The sequence below is a fragment of the Nannospalax galili genome, unplaced genomic scaffold, assembly GCF_000622305.1.
Source record: "Nannospalax galili isolate Female #2095 unplaced genomic scaffold, S.galili_v1.0 scaffold359, whole genome shotgun sequence".
NCBI classification, from domain to species: domain Eukaryota; kingdom Metazoa; phylum Chordata; class Mammalia; order Rodentia; family Spalacidae; genus Nannospalax; species Nannospalax galili.
Window position 1 is genome coordinate 5,367,603 of NW_008347042.1, and position 20,109 is coordinate 5,387,711.

Genomic DNA, 20,109 nt, shown 5'->3' on the forward strand with positions numbered 1-20,109 from the left:
TCAATTCTGCATTCTTTGTAAACTAATAAGTAGTCTTGTGGTGACACACAAGGGACTCTAATGAGAGTGTGAGAGACAGATTGTGTAAATGCCACTCAGGGCTATGTCACTATGGGCATAGCAAAGCAGAAGGAACTCCAAATCATTATCACATTATGGATTTTCTGGTCCTCATTTCTCTGCCTCTCCATTTTTCCATCTGTTAATGGAAGACTTGGGCTAAGCCAGCTGGAGCATCCTATTATCCTTCAGTTCATTTAGCTCCTAATCTAAACAAACTTTATTCAACACACTCCTCTTAAAGGACAGTAAATTTGCATGATGTCAAAATAAGAGTCTATTCTGAAAGCTTCTAATTACAAAATTGGTGCTTGTGACTGGAAGTGTTAAGGGCGTGCATAATTCAGATGGATGTTATTTACAGATAGTTTGAAACTCCTGGATGGAATTCCATTTTCTTCTCACCTTCCCCATTTCTCGTCACATGCCTGCAGGTTCTGCCTCAGGCACAAGTCCTTCCAATGCATCATCTTTGTGGGATTACATCTCTCAACGAAAAGACAACACCAGCATGCTCCGCTTTGAAAAGGATGAGACTGAGAAGACCTGCTGAGTCCTGATCATCATGACTCCCTTTACAAAGATGAAGAATTCTTAAGCATTGCACAGAGCCTGCCAGTGGAGCGCAGCTGGTAGCCAAATTCCCCACTGCCAGGGTGACTATCCTGTCTGACCCAGAGGATGGTAAGTCTATCTGCATGTAGGCAATGGCAAGACAGCTCACACTTTCCTCTCACAGTTGAAAAGTAAATCCAGGGAGAGGTTGTTGTTGTTTAGACAGAGTCACATGTAGCTCTAGCTGGCCTCAAACTCACTATGTAGCCAAGAATGGCCTTGAACTTCTGATCCTCCAAAGTTCTGGGATTCTAGGCATGAACCACCAGGCCTGGTTTTATGCAGTGATGAAGATCCAATCCAGAGCTTCATTCAGGCTAGGTGAGCACTGTATCAACTGAGCCATATTGCTAACCCTGTTATCTCATACTCTGCTTCCTCCAAAAGTTTTCCACATAGACAGACCTCACCAACACTAAGGGAAAAATGGCAATGCAGCCTCCATTTTAAATTTTATTGAAATTGTTTACTTGTGTTACGACTTGTTAGCACAACTTGTTGAGTTTTGCCAAATCCACATAATATGTGCCAACAACACAATTGCAACATAGACCATGTTTATCCACTTACAAATGCTGACTTGTACTTCTTACAATCATGTTCTTCCCTGTCTCCCAGCCCCTAGAAACCACAGATCTGCTTTGTGTCACTATAAATTTAATTGACTTCATGAGAATTCCATATAAATGGAATCATGAAGCTAAGTAGTCTTGTGTGTCTGGATTCGTTCTTTAGCATAGTGCTTTGAGAGTCATCTGTGTACTACGGCTTTGTTTCCTTTTATTGCTTACTACTGCCTTCCACTTAATGGTTGTATCATAATTTGTTTATTCATTTACTAGTTGACAATGGGGTCTTTCCATAAAAAGCTCTTGGCTATTCTGACTTAATACTTCAATGAATATTCTAATGCTGGTCTTTCAGTTGGCATATACTTTTATTTCTCTTGCAGTAAATAGACTAGAATTTCTAAGAATCGGTGCTTTTTTTTTGTAGCATTAAAAACATCAACACAGGGACTGGGGCTGTAGATCAGTGGAAGAGTGCTTGCCTATCATGTAAGAGTCTTTAAGTTCAATCCTCAGTATTTCCAGAAAACAACAACGACAACAACAACAAAAACCAGAAACATAGTCAGATACAGTGGTACACAGCTGTAATAACAGCACTTTGGGGTGGAGGTAAGAGGATCCAAGAGTTCATAGCCAGGGCTGGCCAGATAGTTCAGTGAGTAAAAGTGCTTGCTGTCAAGCCTGCTGATATGAGTTTGATCTCTGGATTTCATATGGTGGAAGAAGAGGACCAACTCCCACAAGTTGTTTTTTGACCTCTACACATTCACTGTGGCATGAGTGTGCCCCCATCAAACACACACACACACACACACACACACATACACACACACACACACACACACACACACACACACACACACACACACACACACACACAGTGAAATGATTCAAGACCAGCCTGATTGACACAGTAAGAAAATGAAGGGATAAAGATGTAGGTCAGTGGTAGAGAGCTTGCCTATCAGATGTAAGGTCTTGGGTTGGATCCTGCATACCACAAACACATAAACAACAAAGGAAAAGAAGAAAATAGCTGGGTGTTGTGGCGCACGCCTTTAATCCCAGCACACAGAAGGCAGAGGCGGGCAGATCTCTGTGAGTTCAAGGCCAACCTGGTCTACATAGTGAGTTCCAGGACAGCTGGGGCTACAGGGAGACCCGGTCTCAAAAAGACCGAAAAAAAAAAATAGCAACAACACAGGTTTAAAGTTGTAAAAAATAGTCTCAGTAGTTTAATATACTCCATAAGCAATTTTTGAAAAGTGTGACTATCTTCTAACACTTCTTTTGGTAAAGAAGAAGTGAGAACATGACAATAAGAGTCTAGAAGGATGTTCTGCCTTGTAAGACTCATTCTAGTTCTCAGCTATGATATGTGCATATCTGAAAGAAAACACTGACATCTGCTATGTCTGAACATCAATACAGGTTGATATGAGTAGCTGTGCATTGCAACTGTAGATACAGACCCCTTAAAAAGGTAGTGGTCTTGCCGGGCGTGGTGGTGCACGGCTTTAATCCCAGCACTCAGGAGGCAGACGCAGGCAGATCTCTGTGAGTTCAAGGCCAGCCTGGTTTACCTAATGAGTTCCAGGACAGCTGGGGCTACAGAGAGACCCTGGCTCAAAAAGTCCAAAGGGAAAAAAAAAAAGTAGTGGTCTCCAAAGTGATTTCAGAGTCTTTGCTCAGAATACTACCAAATTCACAAAATGTTTCAGGATGAGTTTCCAGTAGAAGACATTTTAGAATTACTAGGAAGCATATTGGTTGTTGTGTTATTCTGGGACCACAGGAAAATGTTCAAGGTGTAGAACTGATGAGAAGAAAATGTGTTTATGAAGGCAGAGAACAGGAATTACTAGGAATGGACAGGCATAAGGGAGTTCCCATTTGGTGGGGAGGCTGGTCAGGTTTCAGTGTGGTCCAAGACTTTAAAACATATTCCTTTGCCATTTTTTCCCTGGGAAAACCCTTGACTACAAGAGTTCTTTGAGGTCAAGTCTACCCGGAGAGGCTGGTTGTTGGGATGTCAGGGTCAAGTTCTATCACTGAATGTCAGAGGCGGGCACTGCCATCTTGATGGGGCACCTGGCACCATAGAAAGGCGGTAGGACAAAAAGACATTTGGTTTGTTAGGAAGTCTTCTGTGTGCATACAGAAATCTTACATCAAATGGACTAAAACACAAACAAACTGTAGCATTAATGCCGTCTTAAAATGCTAGATATTTCAAAGAACCGTACATTGGAGAATATGCCTTCTTGGTTGGCCTAGTCATCAAATGCACAGGATATACTATTGTGTGACAGGTGGTGTGAGGAGAGGTTATGGTTAAAAATGGCAAGTTTAGCTCCTTGGGATAAGTGTCCCAGACAGGTCACACTAAACCTGTAGTAAATATCTAATATACATGCATTTAAAAAAGTTTTCTATTAGCATATATTAGTTACACATAATGGGTTTCATTATGGCATTTGCATACATGCATATAATATATTTTGATAAGTTTTACTTCTCATAACCCTTTGTTTCCCTCGTCCCCTTGCTCCTTGCTCATCTTCTTCCCCTTCTCTTCTACGATCATGATTTTTCTCTCTCATCCCTGACATGGTTGATGAGAACTGAACTCAGGTCCTCTAGAAGAGCAGTACATGCTATTACATCTCACCAGCCCTTTTTTGGTTTTGCTTTTTTTTAATTCTTTGACAGTTTCATATGTATATGTAATGAACTTCAGTCATTTTTTAATTCATTTTGTCACCCCTTTCCCCCTCTCATCCCCTTCCCTCTCCCACTGAAATCCTTCTTCCCAACAAGTTCCTTCCTTCCTTCCTTCCTTCCTTCCCACTGAGTTTAATTAGAGTTGCTTACAGGGTCATGGGTGAGGGGTTATTTACAGGAGTAGGGGCACCTTACCAGTGGCTACAGCACTGAAGAAAAATTCCTCCCCCCAACAATATTTGAATATGTATCCTCAGGCAGGAATGGAGCCTCGTGATGCCCTTCCCTCTCTGCAGTAGCATGGAGACAGACTCCGTCTTGTGCAGGCCTTGTGCTGATAATTAGAGCTGCTGGGAGTTCAAGAGTTCAGGGATCATGTCATGCCAGAAGAAAGCATCTCACATCATGCCACCTCTTCCTCGCCTCTTACATTGTTTTTTTTTTTTGCTTTTCTACTGTGTTCCTTGAGTCTTATAGGGGTGATGTAGATGTGTCACTCAGGGTTTAGCTTTCAAGAGTCAGCTGTTCTCAGCACTCTGATCAGTTATGAGCTTCTGCAGTAACTGCTGCCCAAATGCACCAGTATTTTCTCAATTAAGTACTTATGATCCCTTACTCCTAGGATTTTTTTTCTATATAGGGTCTTCATAGCTCAGGCTGGCCTCAAACCCTCCATGTAGCTGAGGATGACCTTGAACCCCCTTCTGCTATCAGCTCTCTGGTGCTGGAAATTATAGGCATGCACCACCATGCCTGATATTATGTGGTTCTGGGGACTGAATCCAAGGCTTCATGTGTACCAGGCAAGCACTCTATAAACTGAGCTACATCCTTGGCCTTCCTTCTTGGGTTCTAGAAATTTCACTTTAGGAAACTGTTTGAGTGGTATATATGATAGTCAAGAACACAGAATACTATGTCCAATTTTATCAGCAACAATTTCAGTTGGAGAGAAAGATCCATGATTGGAGGGAACAGGGAAATGAGTGAGAGAAGGGAAGGTCAGGGCTTCTGTGGCTCAGGAGCTTCTACCTAAAGGAGCCCTTGTGATTTCTGTTCCTAGGGTTTGGCCAGTGAGGCAGTCTTGTATGCTCTTATACTACAACCTACCCAGAGATAACTGGCCTTTCTGTACTCATAGAAAGCAAGGAAAACCATGTAGAGCTCAAAACCAATGACAAAAATGGAAACAGAACACTCTGACCCAATAACAGCAAAAATAATCCTTCCAGCTGGAACTGACGAGGAAGCCTCCTCCTTGAAGACTAGCTTTCATAGTATCAGAGGATGTAAGCTAAGCTGTTAAGGGAGAAAAATCAATGAATGGCTCTACCCAGCTCTGAGGCCTAATAAACAGCAATGACTGACCCAGCAAACTATTGTCATTGGTAGTAGCTGCACTTTTATCTGGGGGGTAATCAACAGAAGTCTAATTGGAATTAAGGCCCACTCAATGGGTGGGAACTCATGACTGTAAACATAGCCAAATACACATGGCAGAAGAGGTCATAAATCCTAGAGAAAAACCCACTTTTGCCACATCCCTAGACCAATGTAATTTCTTACTTTATTCTAAATATGTAACCTCATATTTACAGATAAGTGTACCTTTCATTCCTCATCAAAAAACTTTCCTTTTGCAACAGATGGAGCCCATTATAAAATTCCAGAACTGGTCAAATGCAGAGAATAAGTGTTTGTGAGACACTTAACCCTAAGTGACATATCTTTGGTGCAACCTCTACACTTAGGATGAATGCATCTCTCAACTCTCACCCTAGAAATTTCCCTATGCAGCAAATGTGATTAACACAGAGATCCACAATTAGCCAATGTGCCGAGAACAAGAGGCTGCAGAGTACTTATCCTTGAAAAGGACAGCGATTTCAAACCTCTTCCTCCTAAGGCTCAAGGATCATGGTGGAAGAGGAGGTAGAAAGACTGTAAGAGCCAGAGTGGATAGATAACCACAGGGAAACAGACTCTTCCAGATAGCTGATCATGTACTCTTATGAACTTACAGCAATGGTGACAGCATGCAAAAGTCCCATGCAAGCTCAAATCAGACAAAATCCCAGCAAATTTCTAAAGAAATTTTGGCAACCAATGGCTGCTGGGAGGGGAGAGAGTCAGTTTCTTTCAAGGATGGGACTCTTGGTAGGTAACTGGGCTCCAGTGGATGGATCCACATTGAAGGACATATGATGACACAAATTAGATTCTGTAGGTCTTCATATATATATATATGTATATAAATATATATATATATTTATATTATATTCAAATATTATATATATATATATATATAATAGGGTACATTAAATTGGGCAGGGGGCAATAAGGGGAGGTATTGATAGAGGAAGGAACCTAAATACCATTAAATTTTATTGTATGAAAATCTCAAAAAATTCAATAAAAATGTTTTTAAAAAGAAGAAAGGTGGTTGAGCAAGCCAGTAACCAGTGCTCTGCCATGATCTTTGCTTCAATTCTTGCTTGTGCTCCTGCATTGATTTCCACCGGTGATGAGCTGTGACCTGGAAGTGTAGACCAAACAAAGCCTTTCTTCCTCAACTTACTTTTGGTCATGGTGTTTATCATAGCAACAGAGAGCAAACTAGAACAGTACTCCAGGAAGAAGAAAAATGGTACCTTCTACATATGCAGCTTACCATCTACAATCTGAAAACAAATCTAATCTACACACTGAGTATTTTTGAAAAGGAAGGAGAGGAGCAAGTCTTTCACCTGGATATGTTTAGAATGCTTTCAGAATAATGCACACTCTAAATACCTTTATGTGACCCAGAGGAAAAGGCCAATCAAAGAATGGGACTAAGTCCATGGTGTGCGGGAGTGTGGTTTACTACATAGTCTTGTTCAACTGGGTAAAGTTAATCATTTTAAAAATTCTGACATGGCCAGGCATGGAGGTGCACACCTTTTAGTCCCCGTACTCGGGAGTCAGAGGCAGGCGATCTCTGTGAGTTCAAGGCCAGCCTGGTCTACATAGTGAGTTCCAGGCCAGCTGGGGCTGCAGGGAGACCCTGTCTCAAAAAGATTTTTTTTTTTTTTTTTTAAAAAAAAAAAAAAAAAAAAAAAAAAAAAATCGGACGTACTCAACCTCAACCACAGGGAGACTCAACACTATTCCTACCTATTTGATTTTGAATTTTGTGGTTTTCTCTTCATTGATTTCTTCTACCAAGAAGAGCAGTTTCCTAACAAGAAAGCGTCTAACAATTAGAAAAAAAGAAATTAGATCTATTTTATGAATAAAGTAGGGTCAAGAACTATCTAATTTATAAGTCCTTATGCAAAACATGCTTAGGCTAAGGGATTTCACTGCAGAGCAATAGTTGTTAGTTAGGATGATCTTCCTCTTTAGGGGACATTTGTTAATGTCTGTCAACATTTTGAAGTGTTGTAGTTAGAGATGTAGTTAGAGATGAGGGATGATGCTGGCCTCTAATGTCTACAAGCCAAGGATGTTGCTTAACATCTTACAAACAATACATTTTCCTCTACCCTGGAGGACCGGAGGTTTAGCAGTACACAGATCATTTATCTTGAGCTGTTGAAAATCAAGCACCAGGGCCAGCTCTTGAAATGCACCTTCAAAATCTTCATGTTTCTGTGTTTGTGTGTCCAGAGATGGGCAGCCCTGTGGCCTGTTCTTTAAGATTTCTTCTTGAAGGACTGGGAAGATGGCTCTACAGGAGAAAAGTGCCTATTCTGCAAAGATGAGGACTTGAGATTGAATCCTCAGTATCCAAGTAAAAAGCTGAGCATGAGTGTGCAAGCCTATAAACCCAGCATTGGGGGCCAGAGATACTTGGATCCTGAGAGCTCACTGGCCACCCAGCCTAGAGGTGAGTTTCAGGTTCAGTGAGAGACCAGGTAGAGGGAGATAGAAGAAAATACCCTATGTCCTGCTCTGGGTTCTGCATGCATGTGCATAGGTGCACATACCAGCACATCCATATGCATGTACCACCCCCCAAATGTAAGCAAAAAGCTATTCTCTTGAAAAACGAGATACTGTCAGTTTCATGTAAAACTTTTTAGCAGCTCTAACTTTTACTCTTCAAATTGTTTTTTAAAAAATTATTATTGTGTATATTATATGTATGTGCAAGTGTGGGCATGCACACACTATGGTGTACATGTGGAGATCAGAGGATGTGGTCTTTTGAAAAAGTGACTCCCAGAGGCTCCAAGTATTTGGTCCCTTGGTGCCCAGTTTGTGGCACTGTTTGGGGAGGGTCATGGAGCCTTTAGGACTTGTGGCCATGGTGGAGGGAGTTTGTCACCGTGGGCAGGCTTTGAGAGTTCAAAGCTAAGTCCCACTTCCAGTCTATCTTGCTCTGTTTCTTGTACCTGCTTGAAGATGTGAGTGCTCAGCTTGCTGCTCTGGCCTCCTCTACCATTGCCATGATGGACTTTTGTCCCTCTGGAACTGCAAGCCCCAAAATCTCTTCCTTCTATAAGTTGCCTTGGTCATGGTGCTTTATCACAGCAACAGAAACATAACTAATGCAGAGGACAATTTTGTGGAGTTGGTTCTCTCCTTCCACCTGTATGTGGGTTCTGGGGATCAAACACAGGCTGTCAGGACTGCATGGCAAGTGCTGTTGCCCTCTGAGCTATCTTGCCAGTCCTGGTTTTACTCTTTGGGAACTGAAACGTGTAAAGAAAATGAGGTGAGGCAAAGCATTCCATGAAATATTTTTTCCTTGCCAGTTGATCATCGGGGTATGTACCCAATTCCAAAGTGCCCTAGGACCCTCCTAAGAGTCTTACAGTGAGGAGGGGCCCGAGAGTTGGGGTGTGACTGAGGCTGCACTGATCAACTCCTGTAGAAAACACACCCACTCTTTGTTGTGAGCTCCCAAGTTGGGCTTCTGATGTCTACAACAGAACGCCTTCCAGGTTTCAGTGAAGAATGGGATGGAATCAGAGCATTTTGGTAGAGCACATGTGTCTAGAACCTCAGGGTCCCCCAAATTTTAGTGAAATACTGGGTGGAAACAGCAGTTTGGTAAAGCACATGCAATTGCTAAGTGGAAAGTGTCTTCTAAAGAAAGATCCACTCATCCTTTTGCCCCTAGAATAATCCAGGGAGCTGAGAGTGCCAGCCGTGTGAGTAGGAGGTGGGGTTGCTTCCAGCTAGCATGTAGGGCCATGGTCAAATTTAGATTCTGAAAGGATTTCTCTGTAGAATGTACCTTTCCATTAGGTCTTCACATGTGAACTGTGTTGGTCTCAGAAACTCCATGCCTAGCTATCACATATCCCAGATTGCTTGGCACATGAGCCTTGACTCTGGCTTTTATATAAACACATATTTTCATGCTTCTGGTTGAAAACGAAGAGCATAACCCCTTTCCAAGATCTCTAGAACACACTGTGCATGGTAGCACCAACTGTTGCACAACTCTTTGGAATTATAAGTGTGAAAATTGTAAGTCTCAAATCAAATGTATGTCCTTACCTATTTCTCATATATACTTCAGTATCTTGGAAGATGAAAATTCAAGGTAGGTGTTTAAATTTCTCCAGAAGTTTAAAGGTTTGACAATTATCCATGAATAAAACGGATGTGGACCATATGAGCAGCTGAATGGAGGGCGGATACATGTTGTCTAACCCACAAACACCAACAGGGGCTATGGGTAAGTGAAACAGGGCATTAATTTTATGTTACGCTTTAGTGGAATCTTGCCACTCCATCAAAGTGTTCCCATTTTCCAGGATACTGTCTGCCTATTATGGGTAATCTTGATTGTCAACTTGACAGGATACAGAATCATCATGGCGACAAATCTGTGGGCATGTCTAGGAAAGATCTAGAATGGGTTATTTGAAGTAGGAAGACCTACTCAAATGTTGCCACCATTCCATGGGCTAGAATCCTGACTCTGTAAAAAATACAAGGGGAGATGAACACTAATATTCACGTCTGTCTGTTTCCTGAATGAAGTTACCATGTAGTGAGCTGCCTCTCTCCTGACTCCACATCTCCATGCCTTCTCCATCATGATGGACTGTACCCTGGAACCATGAGCCAAAATAAATTCTGCCTTCCTTAAGTTGATTTTATCAGGTATTTTGTCACAGTAATAATAAAAGTAACTAATGTACAAATGTTCGCTTATCAAAATGTTCCTCATTAATACTTTCAGAACAAGACGTGGAGAGCTTTGTACTAAAAAGAACCCCCAAAAACCAAAACCCAAAACAACCAAACAAAAAAACCCAAAAGATACATTTTTAGGGGGAGGGGAAAGAGACTTGGAAGAATAAAATCTCCATTGTTAGTATATCAACAAACAGGAGCACAGATTCGGAGACTGACTGTGTGAATGAACCATGGCTGTACCACACATAAAAACAGAACACTAGGGTTGGGGAGATGGCTCCGTGGGTAAGAGTGCTGTATGAGGACCTGAGTTCAAATCCCCAGCCCCTATATGAATAAAGCTTGGTGTAGCTATGCACGCCTGTAATCCGAGCACTGTCAGGCAGAGACTGGAGTATCACAGGGGCTTGCCAGTCTGTCTCCCTGAGAGAGCCCATCTCAAGGGAGTAAGATGGAGCATGATAGAGTAGGACACCCAATACTGATGTCCTTTCCTGGCCTCCACGTATCCATGGGGTCACACACTCACACTCATGTCCATGAGCCTCATTACCACATAGACAAAACCAAACCCAAGAACAATCACTCCCCTGATCCCAAATCTACAGCAGTGGGTCCTAGAAGCTGTGCCATTGCTCTCTGGTAATGAGTCCACATGGTCAGGGCTTGACCCAGAACTCCCAGCTTCCCTAATCTTTAGCCCCTCTTCTTTCTTCATCCCAGTGAGAGAAAGCCAATTACATTCTCCTAGACAAACACACAGGACATCCCACTTCTTAGTCCGGCTCTAGCTCCCTCATGCCAGCAGCCTTGAATTAGGTGACATCTGGCACCTTCCCTGTCTTCCTAGTCTTCTGCCTGCCTTTGAGTCTCTGTCAATGCAGGGGGCAGATTCTTTTGTAGCGAGAATTGAGCAATTTCCTTCCTATTTGGGTTGTTTTCATTTATTGTTGCATTTAAAAAATATTTATTTTTATTTATGTGTATGTGCCTGCTTGTCGGTATGTGCAATATGTACATGTAGGTGCCTGTGGAGGCCAGAAGAAGGTGTTGTGTCTCCTTGAACTGGAGTCAGTTGTGAGCCACTGAGTGTGAGTGTTGAGAACTAAACCCAGGTCCTTTGGAAGAGCAGCGAGTGCTCTAAACATTGAGTCATCTCTCCAGACCCTAGTTTCACAAGTTTTGCTTATTACACAATTGCTAATTGGCTAGAGAGTATGAACTTAATGGATTGGATACAGGAAAGTCAAATTTTGTTTCTGCAGAAGTGGAAAAACCAGAAAGAATGGGACCTTATTTATAGATGTAAGGATACTTGATCCCAAGGTTGGGGAATATTTATAGATTTAAGATTGAAAGGAAAAAGAAAGATTGAGTATTGTAGACAGACTATTTTACACTGTTGCAGAGAATCAACACAAACCCATAAAAATAAAAATCCCTTGTTTCCATTAGCAGACATAAAGTGTTTCCATGTGAACATCTCATTGGATACTCACAAAACTTAAAGAGAAGAGGTGTTTTGGTTCCAAATTTGAGTAAGTTTATCTCTGGCTGAGGGGACCATCTTGGGGCACTCAGAGTGCCTATGTAGGGTCATCAGAGGAGGGAGGCACAGCACATGGGTGATGGCAGAGCCAGGTGCCAGCATCCTGGGCTCTGCCTCTCTCACACCGGCACCAGTCCCAGCATTGCCACAGTCCCATTCTAATCGCCCTATTCCTGAAACCAAGAATCACACAGTCTCAGACCTGGATGTGTAGAACAGATGACAATGAGTTCCTGGCTTGCGTCTCCAGATAGTATTACAGGGATAAGAAGCTCCCAACACCCTCTTGTATTTTGTATTCTGCTTCTGGAATGTAAACTGTTGATTCTAGAAAAGATGACAGAAGATGTTTCAGCAAGAGTTAAACTTGGCCCATGATATTTTAACACATCTGTGCAGAAGCATACAGTCATTGACCCCTGTCTTTTCAATATGATTAATTATATCAAATGAAATAAGGGTATGAAGGATTATTAAGTAAAAAAAGCAGCAGAATTGGATTTAGCAGACCTCCTTTTTTAACTTAAAAAATTTATTTAGAATTTCATACATGTATATAAGGTGTTTTGATCAAATTCATGCCCATTCCCCCCCCAACTCCTCCCATATCTACCCATCACTTTTTCCTGAACAACTTCATGTACTCTTTCTTTCTTTTTTTTTTCTTAATGGGGCTTTTTGCTACTCTAACATTCCCCCCTCTGAAGCAGTAACCCTATAATCTTTTAGGGATTAGATAAAAGCTCCCAAATACTTTTGACATTTTTGGCCTTTGGAACATAGTATGTTGCTAAGAGGTCCAAAGATATTTTGACTTTTAGCCAAGAAACTGGCTACTTTTCTTCAGGGTCTTTTTACCCTAACTGCCTAGACAATTCCTACCTCCTTTTTAAAGTGTGTGTGTGTGTGTGTGTGTGTGTGTGTGTGTGTGTGTACATACAATTACATATTAAAGCATTCACTGAAAAGTCAGTTTGAAAATTGGTTAGATCTTGTTGATGGAATTATGTTTCTCTTTGTGGCTTATTTTCAAAGGCTTTTCATACACCAAGTACTACATAATTAAAAAAATATATGTATATATCTATATATATCTATATATCTGTCTGCTTAAAATATAAAGATTTAAAGTAGGTGATTAGTACTCATGGTGTGAAATGGGCCACTGAAGTAGACATCTGGATTAGTTTAGTTTCAACAGATACTGGTATCAATGTTTAGGAAAACACTTGGTCTTGAGTTACAAAGGGCCCAGTGACAATTTTCTGTCCTCTCTCTTACAGCCTAGTGTATCTTGGTGTCTTTCAGTCCAAAATGTTGGCATTGTGCAAGAACCCAAAAGCTAGAGGAAGTTATTATGTCATGTGAAAAAAACTGAAACCACGGGACGGAGTTGTTCAGTCCAGTCTGTTTTCCTGGTGTGGAAAGGCTGCTCCTGTCTAAGCTCCTAGCCAAAGCCGCACTCCAAGATGCACCTCAAATCCTGCCTCCTCCAAGATTGGTAACTGCTTTGGACTATGACAACCACTCACTTCCTGTTTTCTCTCATGTCTTACACTTGACTTCATAATCGATTGATGTAGAATCAGACTTGACACCCCATTCCTTGAGCCACGGGAGCAACGTTTTCTACTTTTGTGCTGATGGAGGTGCAGGGTATATGGAAAAATATTTTTCAAATGCTATTTCGATAAAACTAGAACTCAGAAAACTTAAAGCCTATTCCTTTAAAAATAAGACAGACAGACAAACAAAAAAATCCCCATGGTCCAGTTTTGGAAAAGCGCATTAAACAGAGTTGAACAGGCTTCTTTATGAAGAGTTTATTATAACCCTTACTATTATTTATTTATTTTTATGTGTATGAGAGTTTTGCCTGTGTGTATGTGAGGGTATATGTGTTGTGCAAAGCCTGCAGAAGCCAGAAAAGGCACTGGAACCCCTGGAACTGGAGTTACAGACAGTTGTTAGCCACCATATGGGTGCTGAGAATTGAACCTGGGTCCTCTGCAAGAGCATCCATTGCTTTTAACCACGGAGCCATCTCTCCAACCCCATATAATCCTTAATATTATAAAGATTTAAAAATTATTGCTTTTTTGGTGTGTTTTTGTGTGTGTGGTGTCACATACCATCTCTAGAGTCTACAATTTCAACTGCTGCCATCTCCGGGAACTCCATTGCAACCATATCAGGTTCTGACAGAATGATCTGGAAAGTTTCTGAGGTCTTCCACATAGCGGCTGGGATTGAACTGGACCTGTTTATGAACAGTTCCTTTAAAACTTTTATTTTCTACTGCAGTTTCATGTTTGGTTCCAATGCCTGAGTAGAGATCAGGAAACTGTCAATATGGACCCCAGTGTCTGAAAGAATATTTTCTCTTCAAAATGTTTTTCTTATTGTTAATAAAAATAGCACAGGCATTACTTATTTATTTTATTATTATTTGTTTGAGACAGGGTCTTCCTGTAGCCTCAACTGGCCTTGAACTCGCTATGTAGACCAGGCTGGACTTGATCTCAAGGAGGTTCACTATCCTTTGACTCCTGAGTGCTGGGATTTAAGGTGTGTACCGCCATACCTGGCTTGCATCTTCTTTCAACACTCCCCTCAAATACTTGTAAATATCCTTCCCAGCTTTTTAAAAGAGTATGAGTAAGAAGAAGTGAGTTGAACCAAGAGGAAAGCAGGGAGAAAGAAAGGGCTGGGAGCTGATCGCAGTGGTAGAGCCTGGCTCAGTATGCACAAGGCCTTGAGTTCCATCCCCATCATTGCAAAGAGATTAAAAAAAGCTTATTGTTACTGGGTGTGGTCGCACATGCCTTTAATCCCAGCACTTGGGAGGCAGATCTCTGTGAGCTCGAGGCCAGCCTGGTCTACATAGTGAGTTTTCCAGGTGACCCTATCTCAAAAAAAAAAAAAAATTGTCTGAAAAAGCCCAAATGAGGAGTAGCATGCAGAAGAAAGCAAACAACCATCAACTCATCTATTCTGGGGCAGCTACCCATGACCACTGATTTTCCAAACTCTACTAGGTTCTGGTGATTTAAAACATTTTATTGAATTTCTGTGTCTTTCATACAGAACATCGTAATCATCTTTATACTCCCTTTCCCACTAGCCCCCTCCCACCCCCCACCCCACTGGAATTCATACATTCTTTCATTTGTGTTAAGTTCTATCACGTCAATTGCTCTGGGGGTTTAAAAAGTATTTTTATTTATTATTTTTGCTTTATGTGTATGAGCATATTGCCTGCATATATGTAAGTGCACCTGTGTTGTGCAATGCCTGCAGAGGTCAGAAGAGGGCATCAAATTCCTTGGAACTGGAGTTACAGATGGTTGTTAGCCACCATGTGGGTGCTGGGAATCAAACTTAGGTCCTCTGCAAGAGCAGCCAGTGCTGTTAACCACTGAGAAATCTCTCCAGCCCCCAGGCTCTGGAGAGTTTAAGAGGAGTAAGAAATAGTACCCTCCTCAAGATCACTGGCAGTTTAAACAGAACACAGTGGAAAGTGGGCTTTGTGGAGTCTGGATTGTTGTTCATATGAATTCCTTGGACACAACTTGGCACATACTAGGCATAAAATAAATATTCTGGAGGTTAATGAAAATAGGGAAGAGGTGGCTATTTGGAACTCTGTCAGGAAATAGGAATTGGTAACATATGGAGGGCACTAAAGGCAATAACTCGATCATGTTTAAAGAATCCAACATTAGAGAGAGTGCCGAAAGTCTCATCAAGACTAAATAAATTCTCCCCTTTCCATGAATGTCAGACAGTGCTCTAGTATTGGTGGGGATTGCTGAATAGCCTGTCTAACCAAATTGGTGAACTCCAGGTTCAGTGAGTGACCCTGCCTTAAAAACAGGATAAAGAGTGATAGACACTTAATGTCAGCATCTGGCTTCTACATCCAGGTGCACACATGTGTGTGCATACACACACCCACATTTGTGCACATGTATCAGAGACATGATGAAGAGAGAGAAGAAAGAGAGGGGAGAGGGAGGGAGGGAGGGAGGGAGGGAGAGAGAGAGAGAGAGAGAGAGAGAGAGAGAGAGAGAGAGAGAATAAATCTGCATTCATATCATTTGGTGGCCAAGAGTGAATGCTCATTTAGAAGAGCCTCCTTGGCCATGAGTTGGAAGTGGAGAATATAAGGAGCAGTGAGAGACATCTTTGGCTGCATCTTAGAAGATCACGGTGGCACTGCTACAGGAATCATGTATGCATGTGGCTATTTGCTTAATACATATTGAGAGCATTGTCTCTGTGCAAGGTGCTGAGTATTTCACACAGAAGGAAGTGCAGCTGACAACAGAACTGAAGGCGTTTTCCCTGTATGGTGAGATAAACAAATGAACAGTTGGTTTCAATTCGTTTGACAGTGTTACGTGTAACAATGGTACTTATCATTTACTGAGTATTTGTTCTATGCCAGGATCATGCTAGATCAATTTTGAATTACTGTCATGTATCAGCTACCTACACATTTTGGGGTGGACAAGCTACACATTAGGAAACTGATGTTCTTTGGAGCAGAAAGTTAGACGTCTCAGTTTTGTTTTCTTTTTATAGATCCTGTACTTTGCTACTAACCCTAGTCTGGGATAGGATGTGGGGAATTAGAACTTTCTGGAGCAGCAGAGTGGGATGTTTTAGAGATTCATTTCTGAGGTGCAGATGTAGTTTGGAGCAGTCATGTATAAAACAGAAGGGCTGATGAGGTTCAAATAACAGCAATGCTGGCTTTCCATGTGATCATGGTGTTGGGGTTCCTGTCAGAGTGAGGCTAGCAATCTATTGGGGAAGACAGAAAGTAAACACACAGGCCTATTATGCATGCCAGAGTTGTAAGTGTTGCAAGGGGGTGCAGGTGGCAGAGGTGCTGGTTTAGGTATAATGGAAAGCCTTTTGAGGATTTGAGTTATACGCATTCAAGTGGTTCTGGACAGATATGGTTTTTTTTTTTTGGAGCCAGGTTATGAAAATTCTTTCTGACATATCAATTCAAATTCACAAGGAGGCCTTGGGCTAAGCAGATGCCAAGTTTTACAAGAGCAAAGAAGCCTATTTCAGCTGAAGTTCTTGGTTTTCTACCACTCTGCTACTGGTGACGGAGTGACCCAAGGTGTGCACTGAGGTTTTGACTGACCTCTTTCCTAAGAGAACAGTCTCCTCTGGAAGCTTCCTGTAAAGCTCACCTTTTCTTGATTGACTTTTTTTTCTGTAGTCCATTTCCTTTCTGACTTCTCTTCTAGGGCTTTGACATGTTGGCTGGATCCTGCTTGTGTGAGAGACTCTAAGTGCTCATTTGTGAAATGAAGATAACATACCCCTATCTGTCTGCTCAACAGATTACAAAAATAAAGACAAAATGATTTTGAAGTTTCTGTTAGTTAACAGAGGCATTAAAATATAGTGGGTTCTTAGAACAATTAGTATTAATTATTAATGATGACAATGAGATTCACTATGTAGGCTCTGTCTACATGTTTCTTCCAATGAGCTGTAGTTTGCTAGTATGTCTTTGTGACACATAGAACAACTTGATACTTTATATGCCCTTCAGGAATTATAACCTTATAGCTGTGTTGAAATGAGTATACATAATCAAATAGCTAAATTTAAAAAGTAATGCATCATATTCTCACAAATAATTCTTCAAAAGAACTTCTAGAACTAAACATGATAATGCATTACATACTTAAAATTTTTTAAAAAAGAAATTGGGTGACTTGGGGATTATGGAATGGCAGAAAATGTCCTAATTTTTCTGGAGTTATTTTTTGAGTTATATGAAGAAAGAAAATATAGCCTGTCAGGAAAAGAAAAACCATGAAGGAAAATAGTCAAAATGAATCAGCCTATTCACACAACACAATTTTCACATAGACTTTGTAGGGGCTTTTGTCAAACCAGCTACTATTTCTCTTTTAATCTATTCTCTTCTGATTATTTCAAATCTGCATTTTATGTTTCCATGTCCCTTTGCTGACAATAATTTCTAAGTTACTTACTGATGAAAGATGTGCTTCTAAGGTAGCCCCTGTGTGTGAGGGTCACATCTGACAACACAGAATCTTCACCTACAATATAATATTCTCTCTCTAAGAAATCCAAGCCCAGTTTAGATGGAAAGGCTGATCTGCTAGCTTATTTCTACCTGTAATTGATAGAGGTAAAGAGAATATTAGAAGTATGTGATGGCAAAAACAATAGCCAGGGTTTGTATTTCTTTCTTTGTACAGAAGAAAGGTCTTTGATTTTCTAGAGAACATCATGAGGGCTATCTTGAGTCCTATTCCCTCTGCTTCATGTGGAGAGAGCCAGCTGTGTCCTTTTCGTAAAGAAGTTGTGCACAGGGTTCCACGAAGCCAGAGTTCCTGGTTTTAGGTTCAGATAATTCTTGACACTGCTGTCCTTTCCTCCCTGCTTTTCTAGTTTCTGTCCCTCTTCCAGGCCCCTCCTTCCGTTTCTTCTTCTGCCCTGTGGCCTACTAGTTTGTATCATTTGCATATTCATTTGCTCTCATGCTAATCTAGAAGTTCCTTGACAGAAGCATTCATTTTATATGTATAGCCAATCTTAGGAGCAAAAATGATATCTTGAGCTCAGATATTTAAATGTTTTAAGAAGTGGAAGGCAGCAAGCAAAGATATCAAAGCTGTAGCTGATTTCTGCTTGTCTATCCCAGGTGTAGGACGCTATGTGGATGATGAATTTGACCCTTTGTTGGGGCCGTGAGATGTGTGGAGATCAGAAGAAAGAACAGGTTTCCATCAACTGAACAGTGGTTGTTGCAAATAATGTCTTGTAGCTAAGGGCCCCTGTCATATATATCAGATACCAGAGTAAGTGGGAAAAGACTATCATATGGAAAGTTTGTCAAAGAAAATTTTACTAACCAGTTCTGTACCTACTGAACCCCTTAATCAGGGCAAGGATATCAAAAGAGGGCAGTGTATGGAAAAGAAATAGGGAGTCAGTAAGCCAGTTCTTTAGAAAAGACTGGTACCATGGCAGGAATTCATACCACCTAAGAGGGGTAAGATTGTGGGCAGGGGCTGCAATGTTCACCTCCAGTGTAGAGGAAGTGGGTTTCAATGACTTTCTTGGAGACCTTCCCTTGTTTTTACATAGTAGAAGATTCAAGTGGCTGGCTCTTCCCTGGCAAAGCTTATGTGGCCTTGGTAGGGTGTAGAGTGAGTGACGAGTGCTTCACTGGGGAGAACTGCAGAATGGGACAGGGAAAGCACAACTGGATCAGAGGTGGCTCATTACCCTATTGGGCTTAGTGAAGAAGGAGAGGGGGTCTCGGCAGGACAGGAGCTGGGAGTTATCCTAAGATTCCCACAGTCTACAGAGACAGTAAGTAAAAGGAGCTCTAGGCAAGTGGTATCTAGAGACAGAAGTCTTCAAGAAACCTATGGAAACACCCACTGAGGAAGAATCCCTTCTAAATAGCTGCCAGCTGACAGACCCAATAGCTGCCAGCTGATATTGGATGACAATAATGCTTCTCATATTGAAATATACTCTGTCCCCTTCATTTCTTTTCTCTTTGGGCAAGCCCTGGAGAAAGCTGAACTCAAAGGCTTGCTAGTAAGGTTGGAGAACAATGAGCATGGCAGGAGGAGCTGGTCTCAAACCTTCTTCCACATCACAGGTTCTGCCTTTCTCTGAAGAAAGTTCAACACAAGCACGTTCTTATACCATGTGGGTCCTAGGGACTGAATTCAGGTTGTTAGACTTGGTGCCTAGTGCTTTTACCCTCTGAGCTTGAGTTTTTTCTTTTTTTACCAGCCCTTGAGTTTTTTATTTAGTATGAATATAAGATTTTTTAAATTTGAGAGTTATTAGAAAAGTTGATGTGACTTACCAAGTGACCATAGAGTAGGAGAAGAGGAACTCTTCTTCCAGTTTCCACGAGTAAATGTCAAAAATGCACAACTGAATGTATAACGTGATTTCACCTCAGACTGTGCTTATTGGACAATCAGAATACACAGTGAAGTTTAAGTGAAAGAGAAACCAAAATGTTGATTTTTAAATGCTTAGTTTGTATTTGTTTTCTTTTTATTAAATAACTTTAGTAAATATATGAACATTCTGATGAATACAGAAAAATGAAACATGTTAGAAATTGTATAATATTATTTAAAAGAAAATATTGATATTTGTTCCAATTTGAAACCATTTTGATTCTTTAATACAACCCTGTGGATTTTTTTTCTCTTTTTTTTATTTTAATTTTTTTTTTTACAATTAAAGTTACAGTTTTAACAATATACAAAATATTACAGTAATTCAGATTTTTTGGCATAATGATTACAGGTTTGATAAATACATTTCATATCTCATAATAGCGATGAAGATTATACAAAAGCTATTAAAACAATTATGAGAATAAATTCAATTGTCACTTAAATATCTAAA

At 40.9% G+C, this 20,109-nt stretch overlaps 1 protein-coding gene across 1 annotated transcript in view; it reads right to left on the reverse strand.

Annotated features, from left to right (window-relative positions):
• The window catches only part of Frem3 (FRAS1 related extracellular matrix 3), a 79,299-nt gene that overhangs the window by 15,512 nt on the left and 43,678 nt on the right, over positions 1-20,109 (reverse strand). The window contains 7 exon segments of the mRNA XM_008843455.1: positions 11,864-11,935; positions 11,938-11,988; positions 13,794-13,906; positions 13,908-13,986; positions 17,691-17,786; positions 17,789-17,836; positions 19,553-19,657. Of these exon segments, the coding sequence (XP_008841677.1) occupies positions 11,864-11,935; positions 11,938-11,988; positions 13,794-13,906; positions 13,908-13,986; positions 17,691-17,786; positions 17,789-17,836; positions 19,553-19,657 (564 nt within the window).